The 16,294-nt window shown below is 41.5% G+C and overlaps 1 protein-coding gene across 5 annotated transcripts in view; it reads left to right on the forward strand.

The window, feature by feature from the left end:
• Positions 1 to 16,294, forward strand: part of GRM1 (glutamate metabotropic receptor 1) — a 379,329-nt gene that overhangs the window by 315,240 nt on the left and 47,795 nt on the right. For all 5 annotated transcript variants that reach the window (XM_084777504.1, XM_084777506.1, XM_084777508.1 and 2 more), the window contains 2 exons: positions 5,708 to 5,954; positions 10,439 to 10,607. In XM_084777504.1, coding sequence (XP_084633630.1) covers positions 5,708 to 5,954; positions 10,439 to 10,607 — 416 coding nt within the window. The remainder of the gene's footprint in view (positions 1 to 5,707; positions 5,955 to 10,438; positions 10,608 to 16,294) is intronic.

Consider the following 16,294-nt stretch of genomic DNA (forward strand, 5'->3'; position numbering starts at 1 on the left):
ACACACCAGCAATTGTCCTTATTTGTTATTCATGCACACTATTTTTTTTTTGAAATACGAATTAACCAAATGTGGTAGTGCTGTCGGGGAATTGAAGCTTACCATATATTATCTCCAATCTGTAAGAGGCCTGTTGTTTATGTGCCATAAAATGGGAATTTTTTTCTCTTAACATTAGATTGTTGGGATGTACTTAGACCGATGTCTGAGTTGTTCACATATAAAGAACAGGTGGGATTAAGCAGTAGCAATCCAGCTAACAACAACAGTGTTACAGTCTTGTACAACGCAGACCTGATGAACCTGTCCTTCCTTTCTTATCTCCAATGGCACCTATGGATTTATTTACATTTTAATATAATGAATAGGAAATAATCATAGGGCCATATATTTCTGTATTGGAGAAGCAGAGAGAATCCTTGTGGAATGAGAAAAATGTAGTATCAGGGGAAACAATGCTTTCACAGCTCTTAGGCCTGAACACAGTAAGACTTAGCTATTCTGAATCTTATCAAAAATTCTCTCTGGAAGAGGTACATAGAACATTTAGCTGCCTAAGCCTTTAAGCCAAATTGAGGGCATTGTATATTGGAAGTCAGTATTTCAAAATTGGCCCGATTAATCTTACTTTAATAAATCTAATACTTGGCAATCCAAAGGAATATGAATGTCATCTTCCTCACTTGATTTGTTAACAATATAAAATAATCATCGACCTTTCTATTTCAATCCGAATGACACTGTATCAAATTGTGTATTGAACGTATAACACTGTCAAAGAAAATAAAGTGGTGGAGAGACAAATGCCAAGACAATGAAAGAACTTTTCCCCAGAGAGAAACATATGCAGTAAGATTTCCCAGAATTCTCCCTACTTTATGAGAAAAATAAAACACAGCTTATTATATTTGCCTTCCTAATTTGAAGTTAGTTCCAAAGACCCAGATTTGAAAAAGTCAATCCTGCTAGACTAACAGGCATAGTAGTGGGAACGAATTAATAAAATGTAAAGTCCAGACATCAGCAAAGTTGCTTTACTGGAACTAGTATTTAATATAGTGTCTATAATTTACAATTCGGGACATTAAAAGGAGGTTAGTGTTACCGAAAAATGCAGAACAAACTCACATTAAAGTGTTTTATTTGTTTGGTTTTGCTCTAAATATCATACTATTTGTAATGCAACCTCGCCAGTCACTGGACAGGGCTACTGCAGGTGAGTCCAGTGCTACTTGGCAGGGCATAGCTTCTCATGAACATTATTACTGTCCTTGCTGGTTGCGTATCCTTGAACAGTTAGCTTCTGGGACTTTAGAGGGTCTACCGGTGGAATGCCTGAATCTGCATCCAAATAAGGAGACTGGGAGGAGACTGGCCAAACGTAGTTTTACAAACAATGTTAGTATGCAGAGTACTTTTAAGCCACATAAAATTAGGATCAATAAGTAAATTCACCCAAGCATGTTGACCTATACACATAATTCTAGCACTGGAGAGGCAAGACAGAGTCATTCGTTCAACGCCAGCCCAGGCTGCATAGAAAAGCCCTGTCACAAAAATAAGCCGTGGTTAACAAGTAAATAAAACTCATCAAGGTTTCTGGGTACAAAGCTGCTGTGTAACTGGCAGTAGTATATTCACGTACTAACACCAAACATAATTTTAAAAATTAAAAATGTACCAATTGGAGTGAAATCAGAAAATCAAAAACTTGGGACCTATACCATCAAAGGTGTGAAACACTGATGGTGTACATGAAGGAAATCCTAAATAAGCACACATCTTCGAAAATGCCTTATGCTGACATCTTAGAACAATGACATAAGATATATACATATATGAAAATTCATTTACCAGCATAGCAAAGACTTATGTATTTTACTGTAGGTGGGTCTATTCTCAATGAGAAATTTGTTTTATTTGAGTAATGGTTTCACAATGTAGCCCAATCTGGCCTGGAAGTTACTATTTCACCCAGCTGAGCTTTGAACACTCAGAAATCCCTCACCAAGCCTACCAGATTTTAGGTGTGAGCTACCACATGTAGCTAAAAGTTTTGAAAAACTTAGGAAAAAAATGAAAAAAAAAATCAAAATGGATGGGGCCCTGTGTTATTTACCTACCCACAAGTGAGTTTTAAATATTGATCCCAGAGATGGACAAACTAAACTATCTAGTATCCAAGGCAACTTGAGAAACATGGCCCCCAGTTTTGTAATCTCCAGAGGCCAGAGAACCTACGGGGAGGTTTGAGTAAAATACCTGGCTCCCATCCAAGGAGAAACCTCTGGGCACAGGCCCCGTTACTACCCAGAGAGTGAGACTTGAGGGGTGAAATGACAAGGTATTCCACACTGAATGACATCAGGAAAAAGTACACAGAGATGGAAGGAAAGCCCTCCCAGCCACGGCTTGACTTCTCTTGAGTTTCAGTCTTCTTGTGCAAGGATTGAAAACAATGACGCAGGTGAATGCCCCTGCCAACCACAGAGACCAGCGATTGGAGCTGGAGGAGCAGCGAGGAGAGGGTTAAAAGAATAGAACCTCAGCAAGACTAGCTAACCCAGATGTGCTATTTTAAGGATAGGAAACTGAGCCCCAGTTCCAAGGCTCACGGGAAGAGTGTTGCTTATGGACGGAGGGAGAGCTGCCTCTAGATGCAGCTGTGCAGGTGCCCGCTCTGGGGTTCCCTTCGTTATATCATTACACTGAATAGCCAACCTGAATAGCCGTGGACCAACTTCCGGTCCTTTGCCCAAGCAACGGAGTGCCCTAATTCCAGAGCACTCAATGAAGATCCCCAAGCTCATGGAGATGTATGCGCCACTGAATCCAGGAGCAATTTATAGCCTTTGCTGGGTGTCTGCAACAAGAACAAGATTACTCTTTAGAACTGAAGTAGCTATTCTCTCAATTCTCGGTAAAGCCGGGAGGCAGGTATTCTTTTAATGGTAAGTAAACACTGCAAACTTCAATTATTTGACTCTTTTTAGTATATTTAAAAGGTGCTGGCTTAATGACCCTCCTAGTAGTCTACCACAGTCAATGCAAAACAGAAATGAAAGAGGAAATCCATTTCTCACCAATAACTCTGAGACTAGTGTTAGGAAAAGGCAGTAAATCCCAGGGATTGGAAGTGCTTCACCTTCCCACCAAATGGTAATGTTGTTGTTTTCAATTCTTAATTCATTGTTCCTGAAAATATATGACCTTTGGGGGGCATGAAAATATACCCTATGGACATATACAGGGGGAGGTAATCCCCCTCAGGAACAGTCATAGGGGAGGGGAATAAGGGGAAAATGGGAGGGAGGGAAGAATGGGAGGATACAAGGGATGGGATAACCATTGAGATGTAACAAGAATAAATTAATAAAGGAGAAAAAAATGAAAAAAAAAATACAACCAAACCAACAAACACACAATGTATAGTACATAGTTACTTAGATAAGTAGATAGATAGATAGATAGATAGATAGATAGATAGATAGATACACAGGTGATACATTTCTGCAGCATGATCTGAGGCAGTTTCTGTGACAAAGCAAATTCTCCTGTACAGGCTAAACATTAGCTCACTGTACTGGAGCCAATAGGGTTGAGACCGGGCTAGTAGCTGGAGAGAACCATTGACTGCGACTGCCCTTTCATATGCAGAACCAGAAGACTTGAAAACAGGGAGTCCCATGTGCTGGTAGCTTTAGTTGGAAGAATGTGCCGGATTTACCTTACAATCATCTCTTAGAAGCATTGCCAATGTGCCTAGGTCTCTCTATGACAAATATGGTCAGGCCAGGCTTCTTTGTCATAGTATGGTGCATTAGTGGGGCATGTGTGTACATATGGAATAATCCAAGGAAGATACACTAAACTGGACTTGAAAAGATATTGGTACACAACTCAATGGCCTGCCTTTTGCCTCCTGTGTAAACTCCTGTATCCGTACCATGTAGCCACTGAGTATAACTGGAAGAGGAAAGGCATTGGATCCATATTAAATGCCCCATTCCTCACCTATGAAGTGGGAAGGTAAATATCTACTTCATTTACTGAGTGTTATTACAACATAAATGAAAATCAGTAACATATTATATACATGTCATTAAAATTACATAAGTATAAAATCAATCAAAATTAATGAAAGCATTTTAATGACTATATAGTATACATACAAGTGCTTATATTTACCTATGTAACATAAATTCTACCCACATTCTAATCAGTAATAGGTGCAGTTGGAGGTCACAGGCCTCAGAACGTGCATCAGTTTCCCCAGATTGCCTTGCATTTGGGAACAATTATGATTCCCACTTACTTTCACCCTGAAAAAGTGACCCATTTTGGATAAGTTATATGATCGCCCTAAATAAGGATCAAAAGGAGAGCACTGATTTCACGGACATCCAAGAATAGCTTATGCCTTGGTACCGATGACTGAAGCATCACTACACAAGCACTGGGCGAAGACAGGTCTTCCTGCCGATACCAAGTGACCTCAGTCATCTTATTCAAAGACATGGCAGCTTTTGCAAGTAGTTCCACTTTTCATCTTGCCCAATACTGTGCGTTCGTTTTGTATGGTTTGATTTTCAAATGTCCCCATGACTTTTGTTACTCTTTCCTCTTGGAAAATTCCCTTTCAGTCTGACAAACAGGACTTTAGCGAACCTCATGCTTAACACTGACCTGTCAACCAGGAAGTTGGATCCGAAATGATTCCATACTTTGTACCTCACTCTCAGGGTTGATACAAAAGTATCTTTCTCAATTTTCAACTTCATCAAAGTAAATAAGTAAGTAGATAGGTGAATAAATAAATAATTTACATAGAGCCCTAGGAATTTCTATTTTCATTCCACATTCAACATGAAATTCACAATTCCTTACCATTCCTTCTCTAAATTCCTAAACTTTCTAAGTGCCTGCAAATCTAACACTACAGTTGCTATGACATTTGCTGGCAGATGGGGGATCTTATTCACCTGTGATAAGGGTAGAAAAGACTGCAGAGCTTCCAAAACCCACAAGTAATGGAGCCTGTGATTCACAAGTGAACAAGGCTAAATTTGATGCAGGGTATGACTTCCCCATCAAGAAATACTTTGGCCAAGGTTCCACTGTTTGGAAAATGTGTTTGAAACATATTCTTTTAACCCTGGCCTTTTATGTCACTAGAGACAGCAATATAGGTAGAGTTACAGGGGGAGGGGGAGGAGGGGGACGGGGAAGAGACCTGACATTGTTCAAAGTGGATCACCTTGGATTAGAGATTGTTATAACAGATGCAAAATTTCTTTTTCCTGTACCACGAGATAGGGAGGTCTGCATATAAGCATCTGTAAAAGAAAAAGGGAAGGAATTCTTTCCATTGGTCTTTGATGATTTCCTTATATGAAAATTCTTTATTTTCTATTTTCCATGCTATGCTGTTTGCTCCATAACATAAAAATCTTCACTGAATAAAGAAGGGAAATGGGAAAAACACTGTTTTCAGACAGAATGTGCTGCAATTGGTCACGAGTGCAGTGTGAGTTTTGCTTTTGCTAATATCCTGATCCCTTTCAGTGTCTGAATCCCCCCCAAAAGCACTGCACATGCGCACCAAACACTGGGGTGTGCAGCCCTGGTTTGCACTGAGCACTGGGTGTGCAGCCCTGATGGGATTCATGCTTGTGTCCTTAATAGTGGTCTGTTTTTATTGTTACAGGCAATGAAAGCTTAGAAGAAAACTACGTCCAAGACAGTAAAATGGGCTTTGTCATCAATGCCATCTACGCCATGGCACACGGGCTGCAGAACATGCACCATGCTCTGTGTCCAGGCCACGTGGGCCTGTGTGATGCCATGAAACCCATTGATGGCAGGAAGCTCCTGGATTTCCTCATCAAATCCTCTTTTGTGGGCGTGTCTGGAGAGGAGGTGTGGTTCGATGAGAAGGGGGATGCTCCAGGAAGGTAAAGCATCTCCATCCCCATGACCCCTGAGCCAGACGGGTGGCGACTAGGGTTCTGTTTGGTCCCAGGGTTTGGGAGTGTTAAAGATTAATTCATCTACACAGATAAAAATGTAAATGAAACTAAGACCATATCATTTTTGAAAAGGTCAGAATGCTCCGTGTTTAACTCTAAGACCCCTGCAGCCTGCTAGCTACCTTCACACTAAGAAATCACCTATGCTTTCCCTCAGGTTGCCTGAGACGCCCCCCTCCCCCCGGAAGCACTACACCTGAATAGCACGACCTTAATAAGCACTGTCTGCACAGCCAGCAGCAGTCACATTGATGGACGCACGCTTCTGTCCTCCTGAAAGAATCGGCATTAATGCCCCTGATTAGTACTGTGTGACAAGAACAAAATCCTACATGTATATTATTATTTCTCCGGCTAACACGTTTCTGCTTATATGTCTCAAAAGAAGAACGACTTGAGGGTTTGAGAAATGGAATTTGGTTTGTAGTGACTTTCATAAAATTAAGCAAATAGAAAAAGGAAATTATATAACTAAATATATACATATATATACATACATACATATATACATAATTATCCTTTGAGTCATTTTACACACAATCTGCTCTGCAGCATTTGTTTTGATGCTATCAGTGAGCTCATACACAGCTAGTACATACTGAATATGTTCTGTATCAAGATTAGCTATGTTCATTCATACACATTTCCCTAGGAGAGAGATGGCAGAAGAATTGCAATCTGTAGCACGAAGGCAAACGGCCCTGAGCCTATAGATGATGCCCGATATGTCCACACAGGCCCTGCTGTCCTCCAGAGTCTGGTTTGTAGACTAAGAGACCCCAAGGGAAACATATATTATGCTAAGGTGAAACATTGTATCAGTTAAGTCTTATGAGTCCTGGTGCACTGGTTTCCTTCTCTGACAGATAATGAAAGAGTGTCACAGTCAGCCTGTCACTAAGAGTCACACAGAGAGCAGGTGGTAGAGGCAGTGTGATCTGACTCTTGGACTTGTCATCGCTTTGTCGCACCATGCTGCTTTTTTATCTGATCCTAAAATTAAGCAAAATGACTGCAAGCTTCCTTTGTGTCATGATACAAGGACTGTGAGAGACTTTGCATGGAGGTGTCAAGATCTACCTGTGCAGAACCACTTACGGGGGCTAAGTGGGGTCTCCTCATAAAAATCAGGCAGGTCAGTGCAGGACAAATGATATGCCTTTATCAACAATTAAAACCATGCACTGCAGGATTCTTTCCAAGATGCCATTTATGTGGGAACAGATGTTGACTGGCGGGTGAGTGGGATGGACCACCCAGGGCCCGGGAATGTGGGGCTCTACGCATCTTAGGAAATGGTCTCACGAGGAATAAACTGGCTGGAGATTTAGAGGAGAGATTATCCACCCATCTAATCCCACTATTGGAATCCAGAGTCCACTGAAAATGAGGCTTAGTGGAGGGTCAGACTCGCACTGTAAACCTCCTTTCATGATTCCAAACATCATGAAATAACAACAACAACAACAACAACAATAATAGCAACAACAACTTCAAAACACATGTGGGATTTACTTAGTGCTTAATTAGCACAGGGCTGGAACATTTTCACATTCAGTAAATGCATATTTCCTTCCTCTTTTTGTCTTTATTCATCATCCAGGTCATCAGCTTCTATCTCTTCCATCTTTAGTTGCATTGTGTCTTCCCCTGGATCCCTTTTCAGGTATCATTTGATCTTCCATGGTCAACTTTGTCCCAATTTCTCCTCTTATCACCTCCCTTTGGCTTCTAGCTCCTGTCTTAATCTCACATGCTCTTGGTCCCTCTCATAGCTATTTCATCTACTCAGCATATAACATAAACTGAATGGAGTGAGAAGAATTCATACGGGTGTGATTCACATGAGGATAGTTCAAATAAAATGCAGCATCATGTCAGGAAGGAACCTTGATCTTATAGAAAAGGGAGAGGGGGCTGGTTACTATTTACATGCCAGTATTGGAAGCTCTTGTGTTAGTATATTGAATTCCTCCTTTATTACTCCTAGGCGCCCCCCCCCCCCGCCAGGATTTGATTCTTTTTTTAAGGGTTCCAATAGAAAATATTGTGAAATTTTTTGTTTCTAAATGCTAATGAAGTGTGAACTGGTTTTCATTATGAAAGAGCAAATGAGGAGGTGCTAATAAGTGTCTCCTGAAAATGACTTATAGGGAGAAGATGGTTTAGTCTGGCAGTTTGCAAAGACATCATTATTAAAAGCTTGTGAGGAAGCGTCACATTCTAATATGGAGTAAAGTACAGAAATTAATGAAAAGAAAAAACGGAAAAACTTGTATTGAACGGTCACAACAAGTTCACTGCCATGAGTTCAAAATGTAAAGATTTTGGAGGCGTAGATTGGTCATTGATCCCCAGATGAGTGTGAGCCACCAGCTCACAATTAATAGTCACTTAACCCTCACTCTGAGCCACTCTGAAGTATTCTGGTAAGCCTCAGCAACAAGGGGGATAATAACTATTTGCCAAAATCCAGAACAGCAAAAAGATAAATAAGGAGCTCTGGGCACTCTTAAGTTTTCTCCGTAGACGAGGGAAACGTTCCTTTATTCTCTATATATGAATTGCTTTTCTTTCAGGAAACTGCTATTTGTAGAAACTGCTAGAATCTGGATGTGGAGAATCCTTGAGATGCCCTGCAGATGACAGAACACATTTGCACATTAAGAACAGGCAAAACAATGCCAGTAAATAAATAGTTTTTGCCTTGATAAGGAGGTAGGTCAGGTACAGCCAATAGATTCCAGAAGCCAACTGTAGGCAGCTAGATAGTAGCTGCCCATAGTACTGAGAATGAGCAGGAGTCTGACACAGGTTCAAAGAGAAAAGTATTCCAGAATGGAAAAAGCAGGGCCTTCAGGGTCGGGTGGGTGTGGGGGTAAAAGACTGACTATGTGCTGGCCACCTGCCTTCTACTTCCCTGGATCAAGCATAAAGAGAGCCATGATGACACCTTTTCTAGTCCAGGAGGTTAAGGGCTGTGCAAAGCTGCAAGAAATGAATCTCTTTGCAGATCCAGGGAGAAGAAGCCAAGTGCCCAGCTTAGTCAAATTACCACATATTATAATAGGAAAAAGGGGAGAGGCCACTAGAGACTGTTGGCAGTGAATGGCTATACCAACATCCATGTCTACCCAAGTATTTTATGTAATAGTATTATCCAGTATGTTAACATGTTCCCAGAAATGGAAGCATTAACAATCTTACACAATGCTTCACATGTCCTCAAAGTCTTAACCTGTGGGACAACAGCATGATGCCACATGCCCTGTGGTTTATGAACAGTAGACATTTGGTGGATGCAATTGAGAAGGCTGGGAAACCTAACATCAAAGCACAATCAAATTTGGTGTCTGACAAGGACCTGCTTTTTGACTAGGACCTGCTTTCTCACTCATGGCTGGTGCCTTCTACTGGTGTCCATATGTTCTAGAAAGACAAGAGAGATTTTTCAAGGTGCTCTGGCAGAGGCAAGAATCTTAACCCTGCAGACTCCTTTCTAGTGACTCCATCACTGCCCAGTAACTTTGGAGTAAGGGACTTAGCACATGAATTTGGAGAAGATGTAGACACTCAGATATAGGAATTACACATGTTTCCCAGGAATAAAGTAGCTTCTGGTGTGACCTATGTTCCCAAATCCATACAAGAACCCAAGGAAGCTTGCAGAGTCTCTTGACATTCCTCATCCGTGAAACTTACTGTTAAAGTGTGAGGCAAAGCTCCAGATCACACATCCTGATGACAAGTCCTCTGTTATATCCATTGTAGTATCAACTGTCTTTCACTGTAGCCATAGTTTGGTTGCAATAAACATTTCTTGAGGAAAAGAAAAATAGAAAGATACATGGTGCCATCCATACTACAAGAAGATTTGAGATGTCGACTCTACCTTTGTGCAGCGTTTGAAGCAACTGGAAGAGCTGACACCAATTGTTCAGTTCCACAACTGTTCATCTCAGTCAGGGAAGAGATCTCTTTGACTGCCAATGTATAAAATACTAAATTGGCTGGCAAGACTGTTTTATGGGTGAGAGTGTTTACTCAATATGGAAGAGAAGCTGAGTTCAAATTTCTAGCACACATAGGAAACACCAGGAACACTCATAACTCTAGCCCCAACGTTGAGGGGCTTAGAAACAGGAAGATCCAAGAAGCTCACTTGCCAACCAATCTAGCCAAAAGGATGAGCATCTGATTTAGTGCGAGACCCTGGCACAAGGCACAAGAACAAGGTACAAGGCACAAGGTACAAGGCACAAGGTACAAGGCACAAGGTATAGATCAGTAGAAGAAGATACCAAATGTCATCTTCCAGACTCTACTTGTGCACCAAGGCATCATTCAGGCATTCATGTGCGTGCACCACATATCCAGTAAGACTCACATGCATTTATTTTCCCTTGCAGATATGATATCATGAATCTGCAGTACACTGAAGCTAATCGCTATGACTATGTCCATGTGGGAACCTGGCATGAAGGCGTGCTGAATATCGATGATTACAAAATCCAGATGAACAAAAGTGGAATGGTACGGTCGGTGTGCAGCGAGCCTTGCTTAAAGGGCCAGATTAAGGTAAGGCACAAATGCATCCCTAGACATCACTCACAAGGACGTCCACCACTGAGCAGTAGGAAAGGAAAACAGATATTTTTAAGCAAGACTCCCCAGAAAGGAGATTACTGCTTATGCCCTTATGTTTAGCTAAAACTGAAAAAAAAAGGTTCAGATATAGATTTTTAGATATTTGGATAGGCATTTGGATGCTTTTAGATATCTAGATATTTTGTTAGGAACTATGTACACTATTTAAATAGTTTAAGCTTTTATTTTTAATAGCGGTGACAAGCTGGGGACTTACATATAATGTAGGCAGCAAGGAGATGAATAATAGCATTAAAAATCGAAACAGAAGTAAGTGTGGCACCAGTAACGGCGCTTAGTCATGGTGGCAGCTATTACTAACGAAAGCTCGGGGGACCTAATGCACAGCATGGGTTGTGACGGGCATGTTAAATGAATCCCACTGTGGCAATCATCACACAGTGCATCCATATGTCAAACCTCCATGGTGCCCAACTTGATATGGTATGCCAATTATTTTAAAATTAAAAACGTAGACACCAAAGTAAATGTGGAAATCAAAACCAATAAATATCACTTCATCATAGTTCCAGCTATTGTTGAAGAAGGCAAAAGCTGTACAGTGCCAAGAACATAGCTAAAGTGACAATCAGTCATGGCGGTAAGAAAGACAATTGCGTCTACTGTGAATAGCATTGCTCTCTCCCTATGGAGTGCAGCGGTCTTCCTGAAATGGGTTGTTTTTTAAACAGAGAGAGTCTCCAATCTTAATTAGATGCAGAGACCTTCAGGAAAGTGCAAGTAGATAGCTGCTAATATTACTGTATGCAGAAAACTAGAGAAAATAAATACTAAATGCCAGGTTTCTTGCTGGTGTGCTGGAGAGAATGGTTGAAGAAGGCTGGCAAACATGCTGTAGTGCCACACTAGTCATACTCTGGCTTGATGATGCATGAAGCAGTGGCATGTAAGGAAGGGGTGTGGCAGGCATGCATCTCAGATGAGCAAATAGGTCTTCCCCAGCTCTCATTTGCTGTGAATCATCTCAGGAGGCAGACAAGCTGTCACATAAATGTCACACAGCACAGCTGGGGCTGGAGTCGATCTTGTGTGATGCTCTGGACCCCTTTCTGTCTTACCATGGTGATTTGTTGTGCCTGGGAGCTTCAGACTCTCTCTCTCTCTCTCTCTCTCTCTCTCTCTCTCTCTCTCTCTCTCTCTCTCTCTCTCTCGCTATGCAGAGGAGGCCCAAAGCATACCGAGGAGCACTTGGTATACTTAAGTCTCCTGAGGCCGGAACCTAACAAACTTTTCCGTAGAGGATTGAAAAGCCTCATATGAACTACTAAAAAGTTTGGAGTGCTTGGCACCTTTTAAGAGAATGAGGCAGCTGAGAAAAGTTGTCGGGGTGGGAAAACTCTTGGTAGCTGTAACCACTTTGAGGAAATAACGAAGTTCTGAGACCAACTGTAGTTGTAATTGTCTTGTGCGTTTGCTGAGGGAGTTACACTAAAACCAATTATACCCCAGGTAGCTAGACGGACAGGGTGCTAAGGGACTCTTGATATGGCCATGTGGTCATGGTTAACCCTTTCGTTTGTGGGTATTATAGTCACAGGTATAGCCGTCGGTGTGACTATGCAGAGAGGTGGCAGGGCCTTTAAGAGGTAGGGGGACCTTTAAGAGGTGGGACCTGTTGGAAGGTAAGTCATTCAGGTCATCACTCCCAAAAGAGATTGACAGACGTCATTTGTCTCATTCAGTGATTTATCGTGGTAGTGGTGTGTTATAAAGTGAGGTCACTCGTGTGCTTAGATTCTTCTGATGTAGCCTAAATAAAACCACATGAGCAGCCAAATAACACTGTACAATCTGGGACTTCCAGTCATCAAAACTATGAACTAAATAAATCTCTCCCATTTATAAATCCCTTAGCTTCTAATATTCTGTTTTAGGAAAGGATCATGGACTAATTCAGTGGACCAAATTTGTTAAGGAGTCTGGTCACACCTGGGGAGTGTAGGGAAAAGAAGATGCGGAGATGATGTTAGATTTCCAGGCTATGTTGAGGTATTTCGGCTGTGTTAAGAGTGACTTCACCCAAACCACCATGCTAACAACTCTACCTCTCACTGGACTTCCACTTCTTGTCTGGATGGAATTCCTTCACACGAGGCCACCTGGTGGCACTTAGAAGTATGTCCTCTGAGATCCAGAGGCATCAGACTTCCACTTGACTGTTACTATGAGGTGTCAGAGCAACGGATTCTTATTACACTGGGATCTTTTGTTTGTTTGTTTGTTTGTTTTTGTAGGTAGAGGAAAAACAAAAACGGAACATTGGATGACTCATGTCATATGTGGGGAGAACAGAGACGTCCCAGATCAATGTCTTCCAGACTCTTTCGCCAGTCTGAGTGATAGAGTCAGCATAAATGACCATTACAGGACAGTTAATGGAATATCTACTTTCAGAACACAGGGTGTGGGAGAAAACAGGCATGAAAAACATTTTCCCCAAGGATTCATCCATATGACAAGTTCCTGGGCATCCCGTCCTGCCACTCTGTTCTTGGCAGGCTGTGACTGAGTGCTCACACAGCATGATACTCCCACTGCACATCCTAAAAGAGGGAGCCTTTTTTTCTCCCCAAGTTCAGAGGCAAGGCTCCCTGCTTATATCTGTCTGCCTAGATGCTGAAGTGTTTCTAGAAGTGTATCTGTGTTCCATGATGCTATCACAGGAGAGCCTAGTAATCATTAGTGAGATGTTACAGAGGACTCAGCATTAGTGCAGACATCTCAGGGGCCAATTTTAGAGATATTTTGTACTCTGCAAGATAGAAATATGCTGTTCTCAGCAGCACCTGGATGGGGGGGAGATATTTGTTTGTTTCCCATAAACACCTTGGGGGGTAGAGAAATAAATGAAATCTGAATCCCATTACCAAATAATACAGCACTTATATTTTAACACCACTAATTTGCCACCCACCAGGTGTAGGATAGAAAGCTTGCTCTCAGTAGCCACTGTGAAGACAGTAAGCCCAAGTAGGATCGCAGCACATGTATCTGTATTAACTGGGAAATGGAACCCTCAAGAGGAGACAACCTCTTCTAAACATCAAGTGGCACAAATGCTAAAGTAATAATTTGATGTATTTTCTGAGAAGTCATAAAGCTTTATTAAACTAATTTCTTTTGATGCTATTTAAAGCCCATTTTTTGTGCTACTTATTTTTAGAGACATATAACTTATAAAAATAATATCTTGTGGTGCTAATGCTTTATCTAGGGAGTCACTTTTAGACAAGATAAATAAATTACATTTTATTACTATTTCTTATAGTCAGGTCAAATGATTCTATGCCATACAGCTTTGTAGAGGGTTTTTTAAAATATAGGTGACTAGTCATAAATGTAAAAGGGGACAATTAGGAAAAGCAAACATGAGAAACCGGGTGACTGTATTCCCACTCTTAGAATAGAAAGATAATGCTAAAAATAGGAGCCATGTTCTGAGATGCTTGTGTACACTGGGATGGGGAGCCAAAAGAAATCCTGTCTTCTGTGCTTTTACCCTTTGTACTTCTTGCTTGACAAATAGACCCAGAAGAGAGTAGACAAGAGATCTCACAGGTTTCCTTGGGCCATAAAACTATACCACATAAGCCTTTAGTGGCAGTTCCTTATTGGGTGATTCTATGGCGGACAAGTGAGAACAGAGGAAGAGAGGAAGTGAGACCTAAAGAGTGGTCAGGAAGTCAAGGGAAGATTAGAGGAAAGAAGGAGGAAAGAAGAAGAGACGGGCTGGGGACTCAGAGTCTCCCAGCAAGTCATTGTCTAAGGACAATGGATTCCTTACAAGTGACCCCTTGAAGTGACTCTTATGCAGAAGGCGTTACCTTACCGGCCCTGCTTTATGGCTGATGGATCTGGGGCCCAGAGGGATTGAGTCTCTTGCTTCTCAGTTGCAGCATCCAGAATGTACCAGAGCTGGGCTGAGAGCCAGCCCAGAGCTCTTATCATCCCACGGCCACATGTTGTTCGACTCTGTTGTTATGTGAACTGGCATGTTTCCCTCTAAGTGGGGATTTCAATTTCTCAGCACTGGATTTACAACAGTTCACAGTAAAAACACAAATAGTAGTCCACTTTAAGGTACAAAGGGAAGAGTGTCCAGAATTAAGGAAAAAAGGTGGGTTTTTTTTTGGGGGGGGGAGGTGGGCAGGTGCAGGGAGGGAAAATTTAAGAGAGACAAAGAAAGTTCTAGAGAATGAACAAATCTGCATAGATTGCTTTCAGAGAACCTGTTGTCTCTCTCTTACTCTCTCTGTCTGTCTGTGTCTGTCTGTCTGTGTCTGTCTGTCTGTCTGTCTGTCTGTCTGTCTGTCTGTCGGTCTGTCTCTCTCTCTCTGTCTCTCTCTGTCTCTCTCTCTCTCTCTCTCTCTCTCTCTCTCTCTCTCTGTCTGTCTCTCTCTCTCTCACACACACACACACACACACACGCACACCTTCACACCTTCTTCCTTTAAACTGAATTGGTCTATGGTTGTTTTTCCAAGATTCTGAGACTGAGATGGAGCCTGGGTAAGGGAGGAGAAGTCTCTCAATCTCACACATTCTGGTGAACATGGTATGCACTGCAGATATTTCCTCATTACATCTGACCTGTTGGTGTGCAGTAAAGCAATTTTTTTTTCCCATAGATAAAAGTCCAGCCACACATATAAACTGTAGGCTTTAAAACTGGAACAATTCGGGCTGGAGAGAAGGCTCAGCCGTTAAAGGTTAGGCTCACAACCAAACCAAACCAAACCAAAACAAAAACAACTGGGTTACTTCTTTCCACTCATGTTTTTGGTCAATCTATTACTTAATTTTCTATTAGAGAGGTACAAGTTTAGTTTCAAAAGAAAATAGAAACATGAACCTCAGTGGACTGCTTAAGTTGATGATTATCAAAGTACAAGGGACATGATAATTTCCAATGCCACATCAGATGTTCTTATAGACATGAGGTAGTTTTTAAAATCCATGAAGCAACATTTGTATTTTACTCCTAATTGGAACAGCGTACCCCTAGATGTGAGCCCTGGGCATTTGCGGGGGACACTGCTACATAGGTTGATTTCTCAGCTTTCCAGTTAGCTGTAAGACCTTGGAGAAATTATCTTTAAAATTACATTGATAATCTTGATTCTTTATAATTACACTATCTTCTTTCAACACAAGACATTATTTTAAAAGTCACTGGGTTGTTTTAGGGCAGGTATTGCAAGATTGAAGCAATTAGGAATTTAGCTTCTCAAGTGCCTTATGTGTTCCCTGATTATCATTGCCAGGTGACCCTTAATAATGTTCTTAACCATTGCTGTTTCGTCCACCACCACCCTGCCTCCCAAGCACTGTGTTTCAATGCTGTTGTTCTCTGCACACTTCCTGATTGGGGGAGGTTGTTTGTTTGTTTGTTGTTTTGTTTTGTTTCAAGACAGGGTTTCCCTGTGTAGCCTTATCTATCCTGGACTCGCTTTGGAGACCAGGCTGGCCCTCAAATTCATAGAGACTCACCTGCCTCTGCCTCCCTGAGTGTGGGGATTACAGGCGTGAACCATTGCACCTGGCCACTTTCCTGGTTTTCTACTTGTAGTTAAGCAGCTATGTGTATTACAGTTGCT

The sequence above is a fragment of the Acomys minous genome (assembly GCF_964271855.1).
Source record: "Acomys minous genome assembly, chromosome: 3".
Taxonomy (NCBI): domain Eukaryota; kingdom Metazoa; phylum Chordata; class Mammalia; order Rodentia; family Muridae; genus Acomys; species Acomys minous.